The sequence below is a fragment of the Citrus clementina genome, unplaced genomic scaffold (assembly GCF_000493195.1).
Source record: "Citrus clementina cultivar Clemenules unplaced genomic scaffold, Citrus_clementina_v1.0 scaffold_3, whole genome shotgun sequence".
Lineage (NCBI taxonomy): Eukaryota > Viridiplantae > Streptophyta > Magnoliopsida > Sapindales > Rutaceae > Citrus > Citrus x clementina.
In genome coordinates this window covers 6,471,077-6,489,744 of record NW_006262339.1, presented here as the reverse complement: position 1 = coordinate 6,489,744, position 18,668 = coordinate 6,471,077, and the positions used below count along the sequence as shown (strand labels likewise).

At 35.3% G+C, this 18,668-nt stretch overlaps 3 protein-coding genes across 3 annotated transcripts; 2 read left to right on the top strand and 1 right to left on the bottom strand.

The window, feature by feature from the left end:
- Positions 1-3,395: 3,395 nt before the first annotated feature.
- LOC18047921 (probable sugar phosphate/phosphate translocator At1g12500) lies at positions 3,396-5,896 on the top strand. The gene is made up of 2 exons (XM_006440398.2): positions 3,396-4,754; positions 5,401-5,896. The coding sequence occupies exon 1, from the start codon at positions 3,625-3,627 to the stop codon at positions 4,699-4,701; it is 1,077 nt and encodes a 358-aa protein (XP_006440461.1). The 5' UTR covers positions 3,396-3,624; the 3' UTR covers positions 4,702-4,754; positions 5,401-5,896.
- A 7,922-nt stretch (positions 5,897-13,818) lies between these two features.
- On the bottom strand, positions 13,819-14,428 carry LOC18047920 (mavicyanin). The gene is made up of 2 exons (XM_006440397.1): positions 14,266-14,428; positions 13,819-14,150 (listed from the first exon to the last, which is right to left on the bottom strand). Exons 1-2 carry the CDS (start codon positions 14,426-14,428, stop codon positions 13,819-13,821), a joined length of 495 nt encoding a protein of 164 aa, XP_006440460.1.
- A 1,752-nt stretch (positions 14,429-16,180) lies between these two features.
- On the top strand, positions 16,181-18,326 carry LOC18047919 (guard cell S-type anion channel SLAC1). The gene is made up of 3 exons (XM_006440396.2): positions 16,181-16,814; positions 17,069-17,874; positions 17,957-18,326. The coding sequence occupies exons 1-3, from the start codon at positions 16,224-16,226 to the stop codon at positions 18,303-18,305; spliced, it is 1,746 nt and encodes a 581-aa protein (XP_006440459.1). The 5' UTR covers positions 16,181-16,223; the 3' UTR covers positions 18,306-18,326.
- Positions 18,327-18,668: the final 342 nt, after the last annotated feature.

The window sequence follows — 18,668 nt, the reverse complement described above, 5'->3', positions numbered from 1 at the left end:
CATATTATAACCTTAATATTTAAAAAAATAATTATGTATAATCTTCCATACGCCGTAATAGATAAACTGTTAGATATCATATTTCCTCCACAATCAAATTATCATTAAAACTACTTTAAATTCTCTCTAATATCAATGTTTTGATCTAGTAAGTCATTAGATTTTATTTAATTGATTTTTTTCACTTTATGTATTTTTATGTGTTTTAAAAGAAAAAAAAGGTATGTTTATACATTATTAAAGATGGAGAGCATACGTGTGAAACTCTAATAAATCAGCACTTCACACCTACAGACAGAGCACATTTTGAAGATAATGCTACCAAAAAGCCCGAGGCTAGATAAGCTCATATGGGGCTTTGATAAACATTGTAACTATGCTGTAAAAAGTGGATACCAGGTGGCTTTGAAGTTGAAATTCCCAGATTGGCCAAGTACTTCAAAAAGAAAATCATTCGAGTGGCATACAATATGGAAACTGGATCTTCCAGAGAAGATAAAGATTTTCATGTGGAGGGCAACTCAAAATCTCCTTCCAACAACAGAGAATTTTTGAAAAAAATAAAGTTTTACAATAGCCTTGGTGTTTAAGATGTGGTAAGCAAGGAGAGAATATCACTTATGCCCCTTCTAAACTGCAAAGCATCCAAGAAGACATGGAAGATCACTGATTTTGCAGATAAAATGAACCCCTTTGCAAATCAAGATCTATTGGGTGTGTTCCAAGCTTTGACTACAAAAAAAGGTAGGACAAAGATGGAGTTATTTGTTGCAATTTGTTGGGCGAATTGGCATTCAAGGAGCCTCTTTATCTTTAAAGGAAAGAATGAAGATTCACAAGTATCATTGGCTAAAATAAAAGCTATAATGGAAGCTTACAAGAAAATTAAGCCGCTACCACTACCCTCCCCTCAAAGCCAGACCTCTTTAGCAGAGCATACTTGGAAACCCCTATCAGCAGGGTGCTTAAAGATAAACGTGGATGCAACAACGAAGAGACAGAACAAGGTGGCAAGTTTAGGAGTTGTGATTAGAGACTCTAAAAAAAAAAAATTGTAGCAACAGCTAAAAAACATAAAAGGTTCTTTGGAGATGTTCTTGCAGCAAAAGCAAAAGCAATTCAACTGAGTTTTGAAATTGCAGAAGCTGTAGGATGCAGGTTTTTGATAATTGAATCTAATTGCCAAAAAGTTGTAGATCTGGTGTTAAGGAGAAAATGCAGCAGAGCTGAAGTCGATTAGATTATTTCAAATATTCAATAAAGACTTAAAAGGATGGATGACACCACAATTCAGCACATTTCAAGACTTTGTAATGACACTACCCACTCAATAGCCAAATTGGCTCTAAACAATGCAGAATCAAAAGTGTGGACTGAGAAGTGTCCAACTCAACTTTTGTATTTATTTTCAAGTTCGTTTAATGAAAGTTAAGCTTTTCTATAAAAAAAAATACTCTAAAAAAATAAAAGTTAATTTAAACTTATGTCTGTTTTGGTCCTTATATAATGAAACAACATGTTTGTAATTAAATTTACCAAACGCATGTACGCTGCATTTTAAACTCACAACAACCATAACAACACATATTACTAATTATCAAGCTGCTTTTTAATCAGCAGCTTATTACATTAGCACAGGAGAAGCAATTTATTTAATTAGCAACCACAATCCCAAACTAACCGTAAGAAATATTCCAATAAACACATCATATACCATATTTATTAAATCCTAATTTCATTGAATATTTTTCTATCTTCATACACAAGTCAATCCTAATGCTCATCTATGTTCAAATATATACTCAACTGACCATTGTAATAAGTTCAATCTTAGGATTTAAAAAAAAAAATTACTTTGGTGTCAAAATCGCCAAAGAAAATAAAAGAGGGAAAAACCACTATTGAAATTACAATTGAACAATCGTCGATTGTTGCCGGGAAACCACTCACACCATCAAACAGCCGAATTTGAGAGAGAAGAAAAATTAGGATTTTGAGAGTTTTAGAATGACAATAATATTTTGATTTAAAAATTAGATGTTTGATTAGGTATAATAAAAAAAAGCTAAGATCCTTAATTTTTAAAAACCCACAAACTTTTAGGCTAGTTATTATGTGAATTTTTCTAAGGGCTTGGACTCGACTCGACTGGACCTTATCTTTTTATTTTATTGGCTAATAATAATAGTTCATATTGATATGGTCGCACAAATGTCCATTTCTTCTTTATGACCTTGATAGAGAAACCAAGCAACTTGAGAGGCTTGCAAGTTGCAATTTAGAAAATTTGTTATCGACTTTGGTGTGGTCACTCACAACTTGGGAATCTTATTTATTTTCAAATGTCATTCAAGTAGCCATTCTAATTTTGAAAAAAATATCAAATTCTTAGTTTGCCTTTATAGTTCAATAATTTTAATAGTCTAATTAAGGGGAAACCTTTGATTTAAATATCATTTTCGTAATAGGCCGAAGAATCAATCCATTATTTGAGTAAAGTGATAATTATTGGACACGGTAACAGGTAACAGTATAGCCAGTACCATATAATAAATAATAAGTCATTGGTACGATGGAGTTGCAACCAGTTAGAGCCACTTCCTCACAGAGTGTGAGGGAAATGGTTCGAACTCCACAAGAACATTGTGTGTTTTAATTTAAATTTTCTTCTTCATATCTTGAGTGAAAGTTAAAATTACTCGAATACAATTAAAGTGATAAATAGTAAAAATAAAATTATTTACACGATAATAACCGGACTCTAAATAATATCGACCTCAATAAACATCGCAACCCACAACCAACCCTAGCTCTTTAGCTTTTTGTATCACTAATCTGAAATGAAATATCATATCTCTGAAGGAGTAGCCAAAACTAGAAGATTCCCTGAAATTTTCCCATTTATGCTAATCTGTTGCAGATTAATTACTCTCAAGCAACGCTTTCCATTTACTTTATTATTAATTATTCAAGCTTTATTTTATTTTCCCCTAAAATTAAATGAAACAAATGAGCAAAAGCTTTTAATTTTCAAACGGGGGGTGCTAATTCAAAGTTTCAAACCCCTCTGGTAAAATAAGAACGGCACCTGGAGAAATAAACAGTGGGGCACAATTTTTTTGATTCGGAGAATGTGAGAATACGAATCCGATTGGTTGTTTCGTGCCAGTCAAACAATTTCACATGTAAACCGAATATGGGTACTTGCAAGATACACAGTAACTACATAAAAAAAAATGGTAAAATATCAATCAATCCAAGTCAAATCATCCAATCACGACACAGCTCTCCGAGTCTGACTTCAACCGTAAGCTCCCCCATGTTCCCCATCCAACGGCCCACACTGCCTCTCTCCTTCAAATCTAAATCTCCACCGTCTGATTGGATCCACTTTCATTCTTTATTTTTGTTTCACACACTACCCTACCCTCTCTCATTCTTCCGTCTCCACTCTCCACTCCTTTTTCTACTTCCCAGATCTCCAGTCTCAACTCAATAGGGAGGGGAAAAAAAAAAAAAAACACACACACACACACACACACAAAACTCAAAACGCTCCGCTTTTGGAGTTTGAGGTTTGAGGAGATAAGATAATCCCAGTTTTGGTCCCGAAAGTAAACCCAAATGGTGGAGGCACAGACATGGACGACAAGGCGAATGAGCAATCCGAGGCTATCGGACACGTCGGCAGACCACCAAGTCCTCGACATCCCGGCGACACCACCAGGTGATGTGCGTAACAACAACAGCTACACCGTTGGATTTGGATCATTTGTGTCGCCCCACATTTTTACGGCTCTGATCATCGCATCGTGGTACTTATCCAACATTGGAGTCTTGCTCCTCAACAAGTACCTCCTCAGCTTCTACGGTTACCGTTACCCGATCTTCCTAACAATGCTTCACATGATATCTTGCGCCGTTTACAGCTACGTCGCCATTCACTTTCTCGAACTCGTCCCGATTCAACACATTTTATCACGAAAGCAGTTTCTTAAAATCTTTGCTTTGAGTGCCATCTTCTCTTTCTCTGTTGTCTGCGGCAACACTTCGCTGAGGTACTTGCCCGTGTCGTTCAACCAAGCCATTGGAGCTACGACCCCGTTCTTCACCGCAATTTTCGCTTTTTTGATTACCTGCAAGAAAGAATCTGCCGAGGTTTATTGTGCGTTGATGCCGGTCGTGTTTGGTATTGTGTTGGCTAGCAACAGCGAGCCCCTGTTTCATTTATTTGGGTTCTTGGTTTGTGTTGGATCCACGGCTGGGCGTGCTTTGAAATCTGTGGTTCAAGGGATCCTGTTAACTTCAGAGGCTGAGAAATTGCATTCTATGAATTTGTTGCTTTACATGGCACCCATGTCTGCATTGATCTTGCTTCCGTTTACCCTCTATATTGAAGGGAATGTGGCCGCAACTACAATTGAGAAAGCTTCGGAAGACAGATTCGTTTTGTTCTTGCTACTTGGGAACGCCACCGTCGCTTATTTGGTTAATTTGACTAATTTTTTGGTCACAAAGCATACAAGTGCATTGACTTTGCAGGTGCTTGGCAATGCAAAGGCAGCTGTTGCCGCAGTTGTTTCGGTTCTGATTTTTAGGAATCCGGTGACCGTAATGGGAATGACTGGATTTGCTGTCACCATAATGGGAGTGGTGCTTTACAGTGAAGCAAAGAAGAGATCTAAAGTCACAACTCATTGATGATGATGATGCTGGTGTGAGTAAATGATTCATTTTGGTTGTCGTAAACACGGGTGCGGCTCCTTTTTTTCGTTTTACTTTACTTTATTCCTTTGCTTTAAAGTTTTATTACTGATTTCAATTACTTAGATTTTGATGACAAGAAGAACAGAATTGGATCAAAGAAATGGGAGGGATTGTATAGTATGATGAGAAAGGGAAAGGGTTGTTTGTGATCCCATCTTTTTTTCTCTTTCAGGGTGGTCTAAGAGAATAAAGTTCTTCTCTTTCACTTTACCCTCTGTGTAATTCAGATTATTATTCGAAACCAATGTGTTTTATTGGGGGAAAAAGTTCTCCCACCTCATTTTGTTAAAGATATCAACTTTTGTTACGTTAATCTCTTTAATGTTTATGCAATTACATTCTTTCCTGTGTATGATGCCTTGCATTATTTGGATTAATTTCCTATTGCTGAAACTATTGGCTATTTGTTTGGTTTCTTTGTTATTCGTTTTCAAATTTTGTTTATCCTTCTCCAACTTCTTCAAATTGAAGATTGTGAAAACGGAACTACTGTGCACATTTAAACGTATTGAGGAAGTAGAGTGGCTTTATCTAATTTTAACTTTCATGTAATAATATTCATCGTGTCAGATCTTATCTGTTTTAGGCCCCAATTGATTTAACATCAGTCTGCTTCTCACTCATATTTTCCACGGTGGATGATGTCTTTTTCGCTGCCACTTCCAAACATATCCATATTATTTTATAGCATGGAGAACATAAAGGAAATATTTATTTGATGGGTACTCTGACAGGCATGCAGCATATTTCTTGATAAGCATTGAGGTCATCAACTGATCCATTTGGTCACCATGGAAAACAGACAATCTTTAGGGAGGTAGATTCAGAATTCCTTCCTATTCCTGAAAATTTAGTGTGAATAAATTATTTGAACCTACTTGGTCAAATAATTTAATTGTGCTAGCTGGTTGTTTTCTACCCTCTGCAATCTTGTAATTCTTAGTTTTTCATTGGTTGTAAAATTATTTGCTAGCCAAACATTTGATTCGGACTTAAGCCATTGCATAGAGGATGATTGTTCTTCATTTTACTGCTATAACTTTGTTTTCAAATGTTTACAAATGCCCTCAAAATGACACAGCTCAGTGCTCTCAAGCTTATTTTAATTTGGCTGCCCCCATCTGTTATTTTGAACTCTGGTTGATTGAATTCCAAATTTCTTGGTTAAATTTATTTGCTGTTTTGTATCATTCAAGCATTCCAGCAATGTCATATCTTTCATTAATCTTTGTCCTGATGTGAGGGATGGGCTTTCATCTATTGATTGATTTATCAAGGGACAATTGTCAGCTAAACAATCGTGCATCAGGTGTGTGTTGGATCTGTAATGTGACCATTTTTTGGCAAGAAAGTGACCTTTACCATTTAGTTTTTCAGCCTGAAAGACCCGTGAATGTTGCTAGCTTTGCAGCTTCAGCTTTCGCTGTGATATTGAGAGAAATTGAGTTTAATGTGCTGTTTACATCAGAAAGGGACACAGAAACACATGCTTAAGTTTTCTCGGTGGTTAAAACTTCTTTTTCAATACAAGTAGCTTCCATTTGTTATGTTAGTTGTTGGATTTGATAAAACTTTTGGTTGCATTTTGTTCATTCTCAAAGTTATGTTTTAGGTAAAATGCTTATTCATTTTAATAAGCTTGGCAGATAATTTCTGCATTTTCGCTTTGGTTAGTCTCATTCTCAGATAAATTGTGAAGTGAATCAGTGATGACATTTAGACCCAAATTTTAATGACTTCATAGTTTATTATTTGACTTCCAAGAACGTGCCGTAAGAATTGCAGTTGTTGCGGTGATTATTTGAATAATCTGCTTTTAGATCAAATCTACTGACAAGTAAGTTAATGCAATGAAGCTGCAGCTTTAAATAATTGTTGCTTTGCTTATAAGCAAGATCAAGTATGGATTCAAATATTCAGCTGCATTTTATCAGTGATATTTTAATTACGTTTAGCAGAGATTTGGTGAAACTTTGTTCATTCATGGAAACACAGCTCTCGGGCAACATTTAATTTGTGTTAAAATTTGATGTCTAATGTTTGAGTTAGCGTGCATGATAAAAGCGATGGAAATGAAAAAGATGATGTAAATGGAAGAAAATGGACAAAGAATTAAATTATACGTAGCAGGATTTAATTGACCTGTGAATATTTCCGATAGATATCCAAAGCATAGATGATGCATCATCAGATAAAATGATGAAGACGTGGAAAAACTGATGCACCACACGATCACTTCGAGCTGTGCGATCAATATTGATCCGAATTTAAAATGAAATATGAAGTAATCTAGTCCAGTTCCAAAAAGAAAAATGAAACTTAATCTAATTTAATTCATATTCAACGAGTAAATTGATTTAAACTTCCGAGGGGTTTTAATTTTTCCTACTTCAAGAATTATAAAATAATCCCTCTATCTTACGTGCATGTAAGATACACTCCCCTCACATGAATAGTGTGTGGGTCCCACACATATACTATTTATGTGAGGGGAGTGTATCTTACATGCATGTAAGATAGAGATTGTCAATAATAAATAGATGCCACATATATTAGAGTGTAATATTTTACATCCAATAAACAAAATTTTCTTCCTAGTTGATGCCCTGCCGACTATCCTCTAAACCAAGGTTTCCTTTTATATCTATATACTGATATATTACAGTTAAAATTCTACTAATATTTACAACCAAAAATTTATAGAGACTATCAATTCTGTTATGGTACAGCCTGAATAAGAATATCTATCATAATAAAAAATTTATTGGACTATCAATTATCCCTATTACAATTAAAAATTTATCTGAGATTTATCTATTCTAAACTTTTAACATAGATTGAATTTCTACCCTCACATAATACGAATATATATTACAATTGAAAATTTATAGAAATGGATAAATTTCACCCTCACATAATACAATCAGAAAATTATCAAAATAAATAATTTCTATCTTCACATAATATCAGAGAATTATGGAAAAATAATTTATGCGCTCAAAATGCATGGGTGGGCTCCTCCAGAGCAAGTAAAGAGATGAGTATGCAAACATGCGCACAATGTTGCTGTTACATTATTAATTTTCACTCGCACTCGCACTCGCACGTGGTGGACGGGTGGCTAAATAAAATAGTTGAAAGAGAAACCGTTAAGAGAGAATGATTAGGAAGGCCTAGAATTGTTTCCAACTGGGCCTATTAGAACGTATTTTGACTGGATCGACCAATCAATTTTAACTAAATCATTGAAGAACTCGGCCTTTTGGAGCTATTATTATACAGCAGCCGAATGGAAAAATCTCTTGCTTGTAGAAAAGGAAAGATGTTTGGGTTTATTAAGTTTAAACCCAGTGGCGGAACAATAATTGTGGTCGGACTGGGATAATAATAGAGAAATTATTAATTCACGTTATAACATAAGATTTGTAAAATTGAAGATTCCAAGAATTAATGGAAAACTCACCAACTTTAGTAGGCTTTGTCAAAGTTACGATGCACAACTGATACGCCAAAAGTAATATAAACGTCAAGGAAAATTTAAATCTAGTCCTATGTTTTCTGCAATTTTTTTTATTTTTTATTTTTGTCAGCCACAGTTCCATCCTTGGTTTGAACCTTCGTTTATTTGGATGGAGAAGGGTTTGGGATGCTATCATTAATTTTTTTTTTTATTTAAAAAAAGCAACAAATAACATATACAAGCATCTCCTTGCATGTACCCTAAAAAAAAATATTTTATTCTTTGATCTTTAATCTCACTAATTAATTTCACCTAATATTAATCACTTATTTAGGATGTTGATGATGAAATATGGTCGCCTTTTGCCCGACCAGATCGTACCAGCAACGTTTGTATTAACAATGAAGAAGAGGTTGCACTCCACCAGCTTTAGCAATTGCCCGAGCTCCTGGGACCCAAATCACTCTTCCTCTTCTTTCCAAGCCTGCATTCACAGAAACAAATATGAGATGTTGGTGGTTTTTCCAGCGTAAACCCTCTGATACTTAAGTCAGTACAAGATGTTTACGGGAAAACTGTATGATTCAAGTTGTGCAGATTAACTGCAATATTCTCAAAACAAAATGTATCAAGGATTCGTATGTAAAAATTTCTGGTATTAATTTGACAGAGTTTTCCCTTTTCTCTCTCCCAACCTAGTTTTCAGGAGCATCTTTATAACCTTGTTGGCTGCCTCTACCTGCCCATTTGCCTGGGGATGTGTCGGGGAACAAAACTTCAACTCTCTGCCCAAGTTTTGACAAAACTCTCTGAAATTATAGTTGTCAAATTATCTCCCATTGTCCGTTAAAATGGCATAGGGGATTCCGTATCTGCAAATGATATTCTTCCAGACAAAACCGGTTGTTTTCTTCTCCGTAATTTGGCTAAGGGCTTCCACTTCCACCCATTTTGTGAAGTAATCTATAGCCATAATTGCATGTGTTGCAGCTCCTCGGCCTTTGGGTAATGGACCAATCAGATCAATCCCCCATTGGGCAAAAGGCTAAGGGGATGACATAGTAGTTAGCTTTTCTGGGGGTTGAGTAGGGATATCTGAAAAACTTTGGCCGGTTTTACAACTTCTGGTCATATCCTTTGCATCTTGGTGCATGGTCGTCCAAAAATATTCTTGTCGTAGCGTTTTGAACGCTAAAGTCCTTACTCCTAAATGATTGTCACACATTCCTTCGCGTATTTCCCTTAACACATAAGTAGTTTTCTCGTCGTCTAAGCATCTTAGGAGGGGTAAGGTGAACCCTCGGTGGTAAAGTACTCCATCAAGTAATGTATATCTTGCTGCTCGGCATTTCAACCTCCTTGCTTACTTTTTATCCGTTGGTAAGATGCCATCACGAATATACGAGAGAATTGGATCCATCCAGGATCTTACGCCATCTACCCCCATTACTTCTATTTCTTCCCCAATACTTGACGAAGTTCTCACTTCTAATGGGACTGACTTGGGCAACTTCGGATCTGTAGTCGCAGCCATTCTGGCTAGCATATCGGCTCGGTAATTTTTTTTCATCGCTATCTGCTTTATTTTAACCTCTCTAAAGAGCCCAATCATCTGTTTTGCCTTCTTTAAATACAGCTCCAACTTCCTCCTCTTGCCTGAAAATGCTCATTGAGCTAATTACAGACCAGATGAGAATATGCTCGGATCTCTACCCTTTCTGCTCGTAGTGCATGTGCCAGCCTAAGCCCAGTAATAAAGGCTTCGTACTTCGTCTAGTTATTCGTGAGTTGGAACTCGAACTTTACTGCATAAGAGGCCTCGGCCCCTTCTGGGCTCCGTATCACCACCTCTGCTCCGGATTCTTGTTCACTGCGTGATCCATCGACCATTATCAACCATACCCCTTCTGGTCTTTCTTGCTCAGCCGATTGCTCTTCGTAAACCCCTTCCTCTGGCTCTGTATAGTCCACTACAAAATTAGTCAATGCTTCTGCTTTAATAGCTCCTATGGGTCGGTAAGTTATGTCAAACTCGCTCAACTCCACCGACCCTTTCACTAAGTGACCCAACAAATATGGTTTCAGGAGTGTTTGCCGAAGAGGTTGATCGGTCATCACAATTATCGGGTGCTCTTGGAAGTATGGTCTGAGCTTACGTACTGTTGTTACCAAGGCCAGCACCCACTTCTCCACAGTTGGGTACCTAGTTTCTGCGTCCACCAAGTCTTTACTAGTGTAATACCTAGTGTTGCTTTCCTTCCTCTTCTTTCCAAGTATGCGTTCACAGAAACAAATCAGAGACGCCAGTGGTTTTTTTGGCATAAATCCTCCGATACTTAAGTCATACAAGATGTTTACGGGAAAACTGTATGATTCAAGTTGTGCAGATTAACTGCAATATTCTCAAAACAAAATGTATCAAGGATTCGTATGTAAAAATGTCTGGTATTAATTTGGCAGAGTTTCCCCTTCTCTCTCTATTTTTGTGTCCCCCTTTCCATCGATTTCTCAGCCTTTTATAGGCAATCATCCCACGTTCTCTGAGTATTCTTCATGCCCCTCATTTTCCGGTGATCGTGGACTTTAACGGGTCTTCACTCAACCAAGCGTGGGTAAACGTGGGGTGTCGTGTTTTCCCAGCGATTTGGGGCATGGCGAGATTGTCAGGTGTTTGTGAGATCATGTCCTTTCTCCTGGGTGACAAGTACCTGGTAGGTATGAACTTCTGGTCAGCTCGTGGTTTATAAAAGATACATTACCAATAATATGCTCGATACATTCAGCTGGAGAGATTCACCCCCGGGTAAGAAATTGGGGGACGTCTGATTGGTACTTTTTATTACTCAACATAGGATATATCTCACATTTTGTTTAGAGACTTCTCGAGCGACAGTCAACTGACTCTTAGACTATTCTATTTCTTTTGAATTTTTAAAAGACCCTCGGCCAATGCCATAATTAATAAAGAGTGGAGCTATCGGCACCCCTACATTTTTCTTACAAAACCCCACTTAAAATAAAATTACAATTAAGGACAATTGAAAATTAAACACATATAGATTTTTTTTCTAGCAAATTACTTAATTCATAATCAATCCTTTAAAAAAAATTCCATATGTTACTCTTCCTATTTAACTAAAATAAATTGTACAAATTTAGAATAATCTATTGTTCTCTTTTGATTTCTTATTGATTAAATATTTTTATACTTAAAATTGCTTTGAAATTATAATTTGAAATATATGTTATTTCAGCCAACGATTAACACTAAAAAATTTATCACCCATATAACTTTTCAATTTGTGTGTAGATTAATAATAAAATTGAAAATAATTAAAAAATAGCACAATAATACTTTGAGTTTTAACAATAAAACAAATCAAATGAAAATTAAGAACTTAGAAAAGTGTATCTAAAAAAGGGGCATTTTCGGAAATAAAATGAATATAACTAAAATGAGGCTTTTATGAGGAGATGAGAGGGGTGCCAATAGTCCAACTCTTAAATAAATTAAAATTATAATTTATGGTGCATTTACTTTTTCAAAATTAAAATAGACTGAAATCGAAATAAGGAATGAGAATCAACATAAATTAGTAACATACCCTTAATTACAATTATGTATTTATTCAAGAACAAAATAAAGAGTAAGTATTTTTACTTTGAATATTATTTTCATTATTATTATTTTTACTATTATTGTATTAAAATAATAATTATAAATGTTACCATTATTATATTGGTATTATAACAATAATTGTTACTATAACTATAATTATGATAGAAATAGCAATATCACAATTATTTTATTTATTATAATAATTATCATGATAATAATAATAATAATAATAATATTATTATTATTAATATTTATAATTATAGTTATTATTATTACTATGATTATTTTTAATATCTAAATGAAGTTAAAAAAGAATTTTTTCTTTTGTTTATGAATAAAAATGTTAATTCACTCTCCATTTTCATTCCAAATTTTCATTCTCACCTCTTCAAAGAATGAGATTCCCATTACTCATTCCCAAATTATTCGGTCTCACCCAAAATTTATTTTCATTCCCTTATATTTTTACCAAGTAAACACTATCGATGAGAAATGATAATTGTAAATAATTCCTACTCTCTAATCTAAGAAGTAAATATACCATTAAACTTTTGGTAGATTCCTAATTATAATATGTATCAATATATTGTAATATACCAACTAAAAACAAAAAAATGATCACCTATCATTAGAGTGGTGACGAGAATTTTTAGAAAGATATATTATACTCTCAGAAGTTTAGAAAAATATAGTACGAATTATAGGTCCAAAAATAACGAGATAAAATATATAAAGTAAAGAAAAAGTGATAAGCACATTTTAATGAGATAAAAGATTCTTGTAGTTTCAAGAAGTGTATGGTCTCAAATTTTGAAATGCCACGACTGAGGAGTATGGCCTGGAATGCACATAAACAAATTTTCATATGAGAGAAAAAAAAAATATAATTTTGGTCTCCAAACCCAAGTGCGGCCATCTTAGTTTGAGGGCAGGGTAACTGTGTGGTTTATACAATTTTACATAATTGTTAAAATTCTTATTAAAGGTTTGAATAATCATTATTCCTTGATTATCTTGGTTATGAAGCCTATACAAATGAGCTATTGTACTTACCTTTTCTTTGAGGACAAACAATCCATCTTTTCATTACAAGATACGGTTTTTATTGATTGAGTCCTTATTGTTTGCTTTAAAATGAACTCAGAAACTAGGGTATTTTTATTGAGTCCTTATTGTTTGCCAAATTAAAAGAGAGGTTCTCTAAACTGAAGTGTGTAGAAAGCGTTTTAAATGAAAGAATTGCAGTTCTACCGTCACAATTCTGAGGACATGAGTTTGAGCCGCCACAACACATTGTAGGAGATTAATTTACTTTCTCAATTTGAGTGAAAATAGTTTTTTCTTCTTTCGAAACGTGAATGAAGTAAACGTCTTTTGAATAGTAGAGAGTGTAAAAATTTGGACAGTACTATATAAGATTTGTAAATTTAGTCTTAGTAATTGTTTGATTGCAAATATCAGTGAATGAAGTAAACATCTTTCAAATATTAGAGAGGGTAAAAATCTGAGTAATGCTATATAAGATTTATAAATTTAGTGCTAGGAATTGTTTGATTGTAATCATTAGTATAGTAATCTCATGAAATATGAGTTGTAATATGAGCAATAGTTTCATGTAATTCAAAAAAAAAATGAAAGAATCACAAGAATCAACTTTCCAAATTCAATTAGCTTTTTAATCCTCTAATTAATTTTATTTCTTTTTTATGACAAACTGAGTCAAAATTTTTAAAGAAATTGTAAGGCCATAGTAAGAGTGTAACAATCTTTGTTAGTTCAATTCAAGTGAGAATTACGCAAAAAGAAGAATAATGAAATTGACTTATAATTAATTGAATTAAACTCAGATATATTACAAACCAAAATACTTGCAAAAATCCAATCCAATATAAAATAACAATTCAGTCAAATGAACGAGGAGAGTAAAAACAAATAGCTAGGAAAAGAACAGAATCATGCATCCTCAGGACCATTATTGCAAGAAAATGAGAAATGCAACCATGAGGGCCATCATTCCAAAGTAGACTGATCCGGTCCTTGCTGTTGCCGCTGATTGCAGATCAGACGGCGAAGGTGCTGGAGATGATACTTCTCTTTGAGCCAACACAGTGATGGTAAGCTTCTGATTTCCAACATCACAGTGGTTGGGAAAGCCGCAAAAGTACCATTTCTTCCCTGGTGTAGCAAGTGTAATCACGTCACTTCCACTAGTCAAGGCCTCAACATTACTTGGCTTCATACACTGTTTGAATGAAGCTCCATCAGCTCTTATCACATTGTGTGATCCTTCTGGGTAGTTAAAAACTGCACCAATAATTCATTCGTTCGTCCGCTTGCTTCATCAGCAATTAATTAATAGCTAAGGAATTAAGGAAAAATAATAGTAGTAAATTAAAAGCATTTGATTGATCAAACTTACTGAGTCTGTCGCCAACACGAAACTCCTTGGCCTTAGCCCAAGCTTGGTAATCAAAGTTAGTAGTCCAACCAGTTTCATCTCCAACAATGTGGTCTTTTCCCAAAACTGAAGGAGCAATAATGGCTGCGATGGCCAAAATGACGAACAACTTGTAAGAAGCCATTTCTAGGATTCAAGCTGATGAGTGATTATCTAAGCTCTTAATTAATTAGAAGGTAGCTAGCTAGCTCTCTTTTGTATCAATCGATCCTTGTGAAATTTGCTAACTCTGTTGGTGTGTGTGTTGGTTGTGATCAAAAGTTCAAATACTGCAGGCTATTTATAGGGTCGTGGCTGAAGAAACAAGAGAATGTATAGCATATGTATGCATGGTCCGGCTTGGGTCGGCAATGCCAAATGACACAACAAAAATTAGAAATGTTAATTTGATTATTAATTAATTGGTTTGGACCTCTTCACTTAACTAGATACGTGTGTTTTGTGCGACTAGTTAAAAAAGATGTATGCAAGGATCGATGGCCTGCCACGTGTGAGTAGATGTATTTTGGGCTGATCTATGTTTGATTCTGCACTTTTTCCAGTCACAAGATATTGAGACATTATCATATCCATTATGATCTTTCATCATCTTGAGAGATGTAAAACTTATATGGGATAATTATATTTATATGCATAATAGGTTATATGATATAATTAATATCTGACATGATAATTGTATCATATACAATCATTTGCAGTACTTAACATTAGCTGAAAAATTGAAATATGGTTTACGGGAGTAACATTGATCTACCATTTATATATAATGTGTTTGAGAGTATCATTTTTTTAATACTGTTATGTTAAATTAAATAAAGTTTAATTGAAATGATTATAAACGTCTTTTATGAATAAACTGTGTTTCTCTTAAATAGTATCCTTCTAATATGTTCTTAAATATATTTATAAGCCCAACACATTTTAAAACCTCAAATTGGGAGAGAATCCTAATCTAATAAAAAAAGTATTTAATAATTTTTTAAACAAATAAAATATATCAAACCATAAGACTAATATAATAATAATAAAAAATATATATTTAATTCCAACTTTCTATGGAGCCTACCACTCCCTCTCATGCAAGCGGCTGTAGAGGACGCGGTGGTCGAGATGACCCGTAATAGCGGAATTTAAGTTGCACTTAGGGTGCGTTTGAGATTGAGATGCTGTAATTTTTAAGGTATAACTGTTGTAAAAAAAAAATTATAACTATGAAACAAAAGTTAGTAATATGTAGTAAATATAAATTTTAAATAATAATTTTATCAAAATTATTAAAGATATAATAAATTTTTCATGATGCAAGTGAAAAACCACATCAACATAGTTTTCAAGCTACAGCAGCTAGTATTTACCAAACATTGTTCAATCTCAATCTCGAATGCACCCTTAGTAATGCACATCAAAAGTTCAAAACAACATACAAAAGTCTAATTTGTTCAGTTCATTTCAAGCGTCAAGCTTCAAAACTACATATATAATATAATACAAACAAAGAGAAGACGCATGTTCAACATCACTGACTTGCTTTAAGCTAAGTCGAACTCAAGATATCACTGATGAGCCCCGTGTGAACAGTGGAAAATTGTGATTCTATGATCCGGACTGCACCTAAATAGGTGGATAGTCTATAATAAGCTCTCCTAAGCCACAAACGTACACCCTTGATTTTGTCTCACGAGAAATCCCCTTCCAAGTTCCAAAGTAAAAGTATTGGCTATTATTTCATCTTACCAAACAACCAACAACCTAAAGCATGCAGCTGTCTTCACTTCCCGTGAAACCTCCTCCAACATCAACATGGCTAGCTAGCAAGAGATTTCATCAAAAGACAAATAAAAACATACAAACATCTCCATCGTATGAAACTCAAGCTTATATATCAGCCCCAAGTTCCAGAACTTATTACATGAAGCAAAATGGACAAGCGAGATACTCCTCCGAATTCTCTGCACACTCATTTCGTAGACATTCACGAGGTTTTACCCGAAGAAGAAGAAGAGGAAGAAGAAGGAACCGTCAGAATGGAAGATAAAGAAAAAGGAACGATCAAAATGGAAGATAAAGAAAAAGGAACGATCAGAATGGAAGATAAAGTGAACAGAAGATTAAACAAGCAATCCAATAGATCACTTAGAGACGCAAGGAGACCCCACAATAAGACTTTTAGTAGGCAAGTTTCGCTTGAAACAGGCTTCTCAGTGCTCAATAGAGAGTCTAAGGCTAAGGATGACAGAAGGGTTCTTCCGAGAAGTGGGCATAGTTTCGGAGGCTTTGATTCTGCTACTAGGATTGGTGTTGAAGCAAGGAATAGAGGAGACTTCAGTATCTTCAAGACCAAATCAACACTCAGTAAGCAGAATTCTCTGATGCCTACAAGAAAGGAGAAAGGAATGGAGGCTCCGAAAATTGATGGTGCTGCCAGACTTGATGATGAATCTGTTAATAGAAGTGTCCCTGCTGGAAGATACTTTGCCGCTCTTAGAGGCCCTGAACTAGACGAAGTCAAGGTAACACACTGCAAATTCCGAATTATATAGGATCCCCTCTAATCATGATTTGAGTTTTTTTAAAGATTTTAAGCTGCATGTCCATTAGAGATATTGCATGTTTGAGATTTAACAAATCACCCTTCTGAATGTTGCTCAAGAAAAGCTCCGTTCGGAAGGGAATCCTTTTTTATTTTGGATTCGAAGTGTGATGTTATCATTAATTACTTTAACATGAGTGTCTGAAATTTTCTTGTGTCTGCTCTTCTATATAGGACACTGAGGATATTCTTCTGCCCAAAGATGAGAAATGGCCATTTCTTCTTCGGTTTCCGATCGGCTGCTTTGGCATATGTCTTGGTCTTAGCAGCCAAGCTGTGCTATGGAGGGCCCTTTCAACAAGCCCTGCTACAAAATTTCTCCACGTTCCTCCATTTATCAACCTTGGCCTCTGGTTATTAGCAGTAGCAGTCCTAATATCAGTCTCTTTCACTTACATACTCAAATGCATATTCTATTTTGAAGCTGTTAGAAGAGAATACTTCCATCCTGTCAGGATCAATTTCTTCTTTGCTCCCTGGGTTGTCTGCATGTTCCTAGCCATCGGTGTACCGCCTGTGGTAGCTCCCGAAACCCTGCATCCAGCCATTTGGTGTGCCTTCATGGGACCTTATTTCTTTCTTGAGCTCAAAATCTATGGTCAATGGCTTTCCGGAGGCAAGAGGCGTCTCTGCAAGGTGGCCAATCCATCTTCCCATCTCTCTGTTGTTGGAAACTTTGTTGGGGCTATTTTAGCTGCTAAAGTTGGTTGGAAAGAAGTTGGAAAGTTCTTGTGGGCAGTTGGCTTTGCTCATTATCTTGTATTATTTGTGACACTGTATCAAAGATTGCCAACAAGTGAAGCATTGCCCAAAGAGTTGCACCCCGTGTACTCTATGTTCATTGCAGCCCCGTCTGCTGCTAGCATCGCGTGGCAAGCAATATATGGCGATCTCGATGGCTTATCGAGGACTTGCTACTTCATTGCATTGTTTCTCTATGTCTCTTTGGTCGTGCGGATCAATTTCTTCACAGGGTTCAGGCAAGAAAATTCTTAAAATTTTCAATTAAAAGATTAAAATCCTATCTTATAAGTTAATAATTAATTATTCATAATTTTACAGGTTTTCAGTGGCATGGTGGTCCTACACCTTCCCGATGACAACTGCATCAGTGGCGACCATCAAGTATGCGGAGCATGTGCCTTCCGTCCTAACCAAAGGCCTTGCTCTTAGTCTTTCGTTCATGTCGTCAGCAATGGTCTGTGTATTATTCGTGTCCACACTACTTCATGCCTTTGTGTGGCACACATTGTTTCCCAACGATCTTGCCATTGCCATCACGAAGAAAAGACTTGTCAAGGAAAAGAAACCTTTCAAGAAAGCCTATGATCTAAGGCGTTGGACGAAACAAGCTCTGACAAAGCATAATTCAGCGAACAAGGATTTTGATGGACAGAATGAAGGGGACTGACTGAGAAGAATAATAATATAATACAATAGGTCACCTATATCATCATTATCAATTTGCTCGTTTATGTTCTTCCGCAGCGAAATGAGCAAACGTGTAAGTATAAAATATCCAGTAAATGATGCAGGAAGTAGGCCATAGAGATTTTATGTTTTTGGTTGAATTTCCTTTTTTTTTCTTTTGTTGAATTTCCTTTTTTTTTTCTTTTTAAACCCACCATGCTTTACAAACTTTTATGTATTTTATTTATAATAGCCATGAACACCATGTACATCCTAATGGGTGTTACTCAAATGCCGAATGAAACTAGAAACATTATTGTGTAGTGCGTATTTCTCTGAGTTGGGGTGATTCACATGCTTCATT